General features: G+C 48.2%; 1 protein-coding gene across 4 annotated transcripts in view; it reads left to right on the forward strand.

The window, feature by feature from the left end:
- OVOL2 (ovo like zinc finger 2) overlaps window positions 1–7,856 on the forward strand; it is a 78,094-nt gene extending 70,238 nt beyond the window's left edge. For all 4 annotated transcript variants that reach the window (XM_049100481.1, XM_049100482.1, XM_025469216.3 and 1 more), the window contains one exon: window positions 7,166–7,856. In XM_049100481.1, the coding sequence (XP_048956438.1) occupies window positions 7,166–7,476 (311 nt within the window). In that variant the 3' untranslated portion in view covers window positions 7,477–7,856. The remainder of the gene's footprint in view (window positions 1–7,165) is intronic.
- The last annotated feature ends 958 nt before the right edge of the window (window positions 7,857–8,814 follow it).

Raw genomic sequence — 8,814 nt, forward strand, 5'->3', positions numbered from 1 at the left:
GGGTCTGCAAAGGGACTGGCAGCAGCCACCACACACATAGTGGAGGAAACTGCTGTATTTGAGTGGGATTGACAGGTCCACTAAGGCTAGTGTGGGAGATTATGGTCAAAATAGAGAGAGGCAAAAAAAAAAAAAAAAAAATAGAGAGAGGCGGGGATGCCTGGCTGGCTCAGTGGTTGAGGAACTAACTGCCTTGGGCTCAGGACGTTATCCCAGGGTCCTGGGATCGAGTTCCACTTCGGGATCCCTGTGGGGAGCCTGCTTCTCCCTCTGCCTGTGTCTCTGCCTCTTTCATAAATAAATAAATAAAATATTTAAAAAAAATAGAGAGAGGGGGCCATGAGCTTTAAAGAAACAAATGGATATTCAGTTTGCTGCCCGGGAAAAACATCATGGGCCTGTTTTTTTAGAGGCAGTTCTTTTGGATTTGTTTAAATGTTTAGGTTGAACCAACCAGGATGCATCCTAGGATTGGCCACCCATGGAAGGAAATGATTTGTTTCTTAGGGGGAGAGCTGTAAAGGGCACACACACCTGTGGGGTCCCCAGCTCAGACTTTATGGGGTTGTGCCATGAGGTAGCACCCACGTTAGTCATAACTTTATGACTCTGGAATAAAGAAGCCCGTTCAAGGCGCCTGCCATACCTGTGCTAGCTTCTAGGCTCCAGAGAGAGAAGCTGAGGAATGTAGATTCGAGGGCCGGGAAGTGGGGAGGGGGCGCGGGTCAAAGCTGAAGTTAGTATCTGCCCCACCCCTGAGACGCCCTCTGGCCTGATCTTCCATCGGCCACATTGAGAGGGCCAGGAAGGCAAACAAATCCCATCTTGATTGAAGAAGAGGAAACAATGGTGTCTTTGTTTGGAGCCACCAGGTAGGATTGACTGGTAGGGGGGAAGGGGGGAAATGCAGATTGGGAGAATTTTGGAGTGGGGCAGATGGCAGGAAAAAAAGAAAGTAAACTCCACCCCTAGGGAAGGGTTGTGTGGTGGGATCACCTCCTTCACTCATCAGGCTGTCCCTGCTCTATTTCATTCTGGCTTCCCTTTTAGCTAAAAAAGTAATATGAAAGGGAAAAGAAGTAAGCCTTCCTCCCCTGCCAAGCCCCAGTTCCACACTGAAAGCAAACCACCATTTAAGTTTTCCCCCAGAAGTTGTTAATACACACTGCTTTTTTCATGTCATATATATCTTGGACACTGTATTATATCTGCACGGGTAGACACACCTCTTAAATAATTGTCAGAGCATTTTTTAATACGAGATTATGACAATTTCAAATGTGGAGGCACCATCATTTCCCCTTGTCCCAACTAAGCAACTTGTTTCCATTCTCAGACTTTTCTTTCCTCCCTCCCCTCCCCTCCCCTCCCTCCCTCCCTCCCTCCCTCCCTCCCTCCCTCCCTCCCTCCCTTTTTAAAATGTCAGACTGCCATGAATATTCTTATACATCTTTTGTCTACCTGTGTGAGTCTTTCTGTAGATAATTTCCCTAAAGTGGGCCAGAGGGTAGACAAACAACAGTCTTTGATGGGCATGGCCACATTGCCTCCCAAGGAGGCTGCCCTAAATACTCACTCCCACAAGGAGCTTCTTGCTAAAGTTCATGTTTGTATCAATAATAGAGCACTTAGCTAAGGCATGGAAAGCAAGCAGAAAGCACCAGTAGCAAAGAATTTTCTTTGGAGGTGTGTGATTTGAAGCTTGATTTTGGTAATAGGAAAGACAATTTGAGGAGAAGAAACGCTTTTGGATAACCCAATGCAGTATTTTTTGGATGAGGTCAGAGCACATAGGGTACAATGTTCAAAAGGGTTGCTGGCGAAGGAGGTCTCTCCACCCTTCTTCCCGCCAGACACCTAATGACTACATTGAAAACAATGATCCCCTTTTTCTTTCAATGTGAAATAAGCAACATACCCCAAAGTGCATGCAAATACAAGTGTATGTACAGATCCTACGTAAAGACAAATACTATGTATGTCCCCACCAACCAGTTTATGAATAGGACGTATTTGTGTCCTGTAAACTCTCAGAGCTCTATTCCACTGGGTGCTTAATATGTGCTGGGCCCTTTGCAGGTGATGGGTCCATTAATCCTCAGAGCAACCTAACAAGGGGGTATGAATGTTATCCCCATTTATTTATTTACTCAGGAGAGACGCTGAGGTTTGGAGGGGTTCAGCCATATCTATCCAGTGCTCATGGAACAAGTAGCTGATGTGTGATGTGTGGGTTTTCAGAGGCCTCCTGCTGTGTGGGTGTCTGTAGGTTACTGATGGTTGGTGTGGGCTTGATGTTTTCCCGTTCCTGGTATCCCACTGCAGGCTGAGCAAGGTTGGCCTTTCCTCCAGAGCACTAAGGTGGGTGAGACTCCAAAGTTGGGGAGGCCTTGGCGTCTGTCCTCTTTGCCCAGGCATTCTCTCTGGCCACCTTTGTCTCCCACCCACCCCCGAGTTCATGGGGGGATGGGTGCTGCAGGAGGAAGGGGTTTGTTTTCAAGCCCAGAAAGGATCACCCTGGAGGCTGCTGCATGACAGCGTCTGTTTGCACCAGTGAGCGAGGGATGAATGTAGTATTTCCAGAGAGGGGAGGTGAAGCAGGTGTGCCAAAGCCAGAATTGCCCCAACTGGAACTTTTGGTGCCTGCTCTCTTCCATACGTCTTGGTGTCTGCAAGTCCCCTATCCACCCAGCCAGGCTCACATCCCACCCTCCCTGAGAAAAGCCATCCTGCAGCAGTCATCCTCAAGCTATTGTCTGGACGATGCAAGGCTCTGGAATCTCTAGCCTTTGCTGTCTGGGCCTTGCTGGGTGCTCTGCCCGTGGAAGGTGCTCAGCTGACCTGTTGATGCAGGAGAAGCAGGTGTGCTCCTGGCAGGCATGCTCGCCTCTGCCAGGGGGCAGGGATCCAGCAGAGTCCTGGTCCACAGTCACTTCCCATGACCTTTTTGTGTCCCCAAGGGGGTGGGGTCTCCTAGAGCAGGACTGGAAGCCTCATCTTCCCTGGGGCCTGGGAGTTTGCGGCGGCGGCGGTTGGGGGTGTGTGTGTAAATGTGCCACTCTCACATGTTTAGTTTGATGGTTTTTTTTGTTTTGTTTTTAAAGATTTTATTTATTTACTCACGAGAGACACACACAGAGAGGCAGAGACACAGGCAGAAGGAGAAGCAGGCTCCCTGCAGGAAGCTTGATGCGGGACTCATCCCAGGACCCTGGGATCACGACCTGGGCCCAAGGCAGACGCTCAACCACTGAGCCACCCAGGCGTCCCTAGTTTGATGTTTTTGTTTTTTTTAAAGATTTATTTTTAAAAAAAGATTTATTGATTTATTCATGATAGAGAGAGAGAGAGAGAGGCAGAGACACAGGCAGAGGGAGAAGCAGGCTCCATGCCAGGAGCCCAACGCCGGACTCGATCCCGGGACTCCAGGATCATGCCCTGGGCCAAAGGCAGGTGCTAAACTGCTGAGCCACCCAGGGATCCCCCCTAGTTTGATGTTTTAAGACAGTAGTGGGTTATTTCCAATAACTGCTGAAAGGAGTAACTGGTCTCTGGGTGAATTTCTGTTGTGGTGAGCTGTGGGTTTGAAATCAGGTTTGTTGCTTGATCTGCCAGAGATTGGGGGAGCCCGCTGCTGGCATGGCGCAGAAGGCCTGAAGAGATACAAAGCCCTCTAACAGGCCTGAGCATGAAACCCAAAGCAGCCCTCTTCCTTACATTTGTTTCTTGAATCTTTTTCTGCAGGCCAGGGCCGGTAGGGGTTCATTCATTCATTCCTTCATTTAAAAATTATTTACTGAGCACCTATTATGTGCCGAATGCCGAGGCTTGTAAAAGAATTTCTTACGTTCTGGCAGTTTTTCTAGAATGTGTGGAATATAATATAGACTTGCATTCTGCTTGAGTAGAATTTCATTGACCCAACACACTTTTCACCTGAATGTTACGGGATATGTTTCATGTGTGTACTTCTGGATGTGGACTGGATGAAAAATGAAAGCAATTTGGTTTGTTCAGTTGGTTGGATGGGGGTGGGGAGTGGATATTTTTTCATTTCAACTTCCTTTATCATCTGTGTACTTCGTGAACAGGAGGGGCTCTCTTGCCCAATTCCGTGAGCCACCATTAAGAAAGTGAGGACTTTTAACCTTGGAGAGAAAATATTGGGACCAGGACTGCTTGCAGACCCCCCGAAGTGCTGTCTTCATGCCTCACTTGGTAGAGTTTGCCTGTGAAGCCCTCTGGTCCCAGACATTTGTTTGTTGGGAGTTTTTTGTTTATTGATTCAATCTCCTTGCTGGTAATTGGTGTATTCAGATGTTCTGTTTTCTTCCTGTTCAGTATCGGTCATGCCTAATTTGGTGTGTCTTTAGACCTGTGACTCCCAAAGAGGTCCCGGGACAAGCAAGCCTCTGCATCACCTGGGAATGTGCTAGAAACCTGGGAGTCCCAGCCCTATCCATTCCAGAATGAGAACCACCAGGGCTGGGGCCAGGAATCTGTGTTTTGGCAAACGCTCACCCACCCTGCCCCCCTATCCCCCCCACCCTGGGTTGGAGGACCACAGCACCACGTCCAATTCGGGCTGGGGTGGGACCTGGTGGGACTCTGCATTTACTACAAGCTCCCAAGTGGTGCAGTTCGATTATCCGTCTGAGGAGTACATGTTAGGACCCGGTTGTACAAGGCAGTCGGTCTATCTCTGGCTTGTGAAAGATGGCATTTGGGTATAGCAGTACAACAAAACACCCTGGTGCTGTTGAAAAGGAATGAAACCCAGCTGTAAGCACCAACATGGATAAATCCTCCAGATTATTGTGGAGCTAAAAAAGTAGATTTTGAAAATATCTTAGGATAAGTTTGCTTCCACTAAAGCCAGGATAGTAAAAGCATGATAAATCCTATGTTTGTGTACAAAAATATTTAAACATTTTTAAATGGAAGTTTTAATACAGCTCCTTTTCAATTTTTCAGTATATTTATTTCAACAATCAGAACAGGATGGGGATAAAGAATAACCACTTAAAAAATACATGTAAACATCTCCCTGAAGTGCACATCTTTCCTTTCGTTGCAAGCTCCAGGAGGATATTGTCGGGTCTTGTCCTTGTTTAAGATTTTGATAACTTGTTCTTAGGGATTTTTTTTTTTCCGTGTGTTTCAATTTTTGAAACATTATCTAACTTGATTGATGAGTTTTTGGCCTGCCCTTAAATTTTGCTTTGGTGATTCCTGCGCAGGATGACTCTGCCGGCCTCTGGGCTCTAAGATGGTCTGATGGTGGTGGCTGACCCCCACCTGTTCCTGGTACCCCTGGCATGACACTCATCCCTTACAGCCTACATTAGGCCTTACACACATCAGTTTATGTGGCACTCTAACCTCAGAGTCAGAATGAGTGCCCTCCGTGAAATGGGCAGGTCTGTGCTTTCATGAGGCTGAGCTCCCTGGTGTGGATGGCACATGGGAACTATCCATCTAGAAGGCAATCCCCACGAATATTAGCCGGATGCTGAGGCCAGCATGAGATCTCGTTTGGAAATGCTTTCATAACTGTGGCAGATGCCACCCATGTCCAGCCCACGCCCCTGGCTCCTGCCGTTTCTGGGCACACCCATTGACGTTGTGACTGCCCACACCTGCAACTCTGCCTGACAGTGTTCTTGCTGGCACAAGCCGGGGAGGGAGAATCGGCACCTCCCAGGGGCGGCCCCTGACAGTGCTGCTGGGGGTGGGGGTACCCTAGCTGTAAGGGGCAGGATGACTCAGAGGTCAGTGTCCTAACTTGTCCAGGGGAACTGTACTCTGGTTGCCCACAGCAGTGACCGCCTTGCTGTCCATACCTCATAGGGCTCCTTCCTCTCCCAGCCCCCATGTCTTCGCTCACTTATAGGCGCTGCTGGAATCTTTGTCAGAGGGTCTGTTTCCGGAAAACCACAACTAAACTAAAAAGAAGTTTTGCTTTGCCCATTATAAAACCAAAACATTAAGGCATACAAGTGGGAAGACCAAAACCCTTCCTCCCAAAGCCAGGTGGTGTTTCTTTGCGAGGTTGGCATCCCTTTTTATGTTTGCTCATGGGGATGTTGTGAACCTTTGTAGACGTCTACACCTTGTTTCCTGTCTTAATCATTTTCCTCACGTCAAATCCCTGGTCGTGCGGATATTTTTTCCTCCCTATTTTTCCTACCCCTCCTACAACCGTTTATCCACTCTGTGCCACAGGTTTGACTTTTCCATGTACAGGTAGTACCATGCTGTATTTATCATTCTCTGTAGGTTTATTTCATATAATGCCCTCACTGTTCATCCACGATGATGTAAATAGCAGGATTTCCTTTCTCATGGCAGAATAATATTCCATTGTATAAATACACCACATCTTCTTTATCCATTCATTTGTTGATGGACACTTAGATTATGTGCATGTCTTGGCTGTTGTGAATAATGCTGCGGTGAACACAGGTGTGCAGATGTCTCTTTGAGATCCTGTTTTCCTTTTCTTTGGATATGTATCCTAGTCGTGGGATTTCTGATCATATGGTAGTGCTCTTCCTTTTTTTTTTTTTTTTTAGATTTTATTTATTTACTCATGAGAGACACAGAGAGAGAGAGAGAGGCAGAGACTTAGGCAGAGGGAGAAGCAGGCTCCCTGCGGGGAGCTGGATGCGGGACTCGATCTCGGGACTCCAGGATCACGACCTGAGCCAGACAGACGCTCAACCATTGAGCAACCGAGGCGTCCTTGGTAGTGCTATTCTTAATTTTTTGGGAAACCTCCATACTGATTTCCATAATGGCTGTGCCAGTTTACATTTCCACCACCAGTGTACAAGGGTTCCCTTTCCCCCACATCCTCAAGGACCCTTGCTATCTTTTGTCTTTGATGATAATCATTCTAACAGGTGCGAGGTGATATTTCATGGCAGTTGTGACTCACATTCTCCTGATGATCAACGGTGTTGAGCACCTTGTCATGTACCTGTTGGCTCTTTGCCTGCCTTCTTTGGAAGAGGGTCTGTTTAGTTCCTCTGCCCGGTTTTGAATCAGGCCATTTGGTTTTCTGCTATTGGGTTGTGCATCATGATTTTAAATGGCTTCATGGTTGGGAGGCTCTGGCTTGGTGGTGACCAACTGGTGATGTGTCCGCCCATCAACCTTGCAGGCATTCGCCCCTACAAATGTGACATCTGCAACAAAGCCTTCACCCAGCGCTGCTCCTTGGAGTCGCACCTGAAGAAGATCCACGGGGTGCAGCAGCAGTACGCCTACAAACAACGTCGGGACAAGCTTTATGTCTGTGAGGATTGTGGCTACACGGGGCCCACCCAGGAGGACCTGTACCTGCACGTGAACAGTGCCCACCCGGGCAGCGCCTTTCTCAAAAAGACATCCAAAAAACTAGCGGCTCTTTTGCAAACCAAGCTGATGTCCACACGCCAGGGGAATGCCAACCTGAGCGAGGAGGAGAAGTGAAGAGGAGGAGGAGCTGGGAGAAACTCCAGAGCTGGCACGTTGATAGGAGTTTTGGGTTTGGAATGTCCCCCACCTTATGTGGGTTTCGTTCATTCCCCTGTCCTTCCAGGGCCTGAGCTGGGGGATCTGTTCTAATAAGGGTTGTCAATGATCATAGAGGAGCCAGGCCCCCCGTAACCCACATCCTGTTGAACAGTCACATTAACAAAAGTTTGTGTTGATCATGATTGCTGTGAGATGTTTTCCTTTTTTCTTTCTTTCTTTCTTTCTTTTTTTTTTTTTTTAAAGGATTTTCATATGTGGAGGCAGAGGTGTTCTTAGAGAGACTATCATTTATGGTGCCTTGAAATAAAAGTACTTCTACTTGCAGTGCTACTCAAGTAAGGAAAATGAATTTTATTATTCTGAAAGAGTTTAAAGGAATTATTTTAATAAATGAAATGTTCTCATGGAACTTCCCTTATAAAAACAAAACAGAGCACTGAGGGCTAGCTCCCTGTTTAGGGCTTCTTGTGACATTCGCTTGAGGTTGTTTGGGGTGGATGCTTGTGTATTGGCGGGTGAGTTCAAAGAAGCAACTCTTGAGCCCTGGGTAGCAGAGCAGATGAACAGGTGCCTCAAGGCTGATGAGCAGAGATGCCTGGGGTGGACGGGGAAGGTCACTCACCAACGCTTTCGTCACTTTTTGAGATCCTGGGGTTACTGTGGAGATGCTTCTGGGTTTTTGGGGCTGGGACTTGCTGGCTGTAAGTACTTGTCCCTTTGTTGAGTCTGGCAGTGGTGGAGAAGTGGCAAACGCTGGAGCGTGAGGAATGCTCGCCGGCCTGGTGCACACTGTGCTCTTGTGGGAGGGACAGCAGTCTCCTTTGGGGCATGTGACTGCTGAGTGCTGTGACCTTTGGCCACCTGCATCTCCTCACCTGGGAGGTCTGGCCCCAGAGGCCCAGGAGGTTAACGATAAAGCAGACCTGAGCCCAAGATAGGGTAAAAGAGAGGCAGCAGCCTATGGGGATGAGAGGTGGTTTCCAGGGTCCTTCTGTGATTGGGGGGTGGGGATAGCAGGAAGGACCCAAACCGTCAGGGGGAATCATGGTGGCTGAGAGAGAGATTTTCCTCAGTCCCAGGTGCTGCCCAAACTGAGTGCTCATCTGCCCCACCCTGTGGCCCTTTGGCTGCTTTCCTCTGGTGCCCTGGGTCTGAGTTCCCCAGCCTCCTCTTCACCCTAGAAGTGGAAGGAAATCTTGCGTTAGGACCAGGCTGCTTCTTGGTCTGGGGGACATGTGGGTGATGGGGCCATTTCCAATTTCCTCCCTCCTCCTCCTCTGTTCCTTTCCTTCT

The sequence above is a fragment of the Canis lupus genome, chromosome 24 (assembly GCF_003254725.2).
Source record: "Canis lupus dingo isolate Sandy chromosome 24, ASM325472v2, whole genome shotgun sequence".
In the NCBI taxonomy this organism is placed as follows: domain Eukaryota; kingdom Metazoa; phylum Chordata; class Mammalia; order Carnivora; family Canidae; genus Canis; species Canis lupus.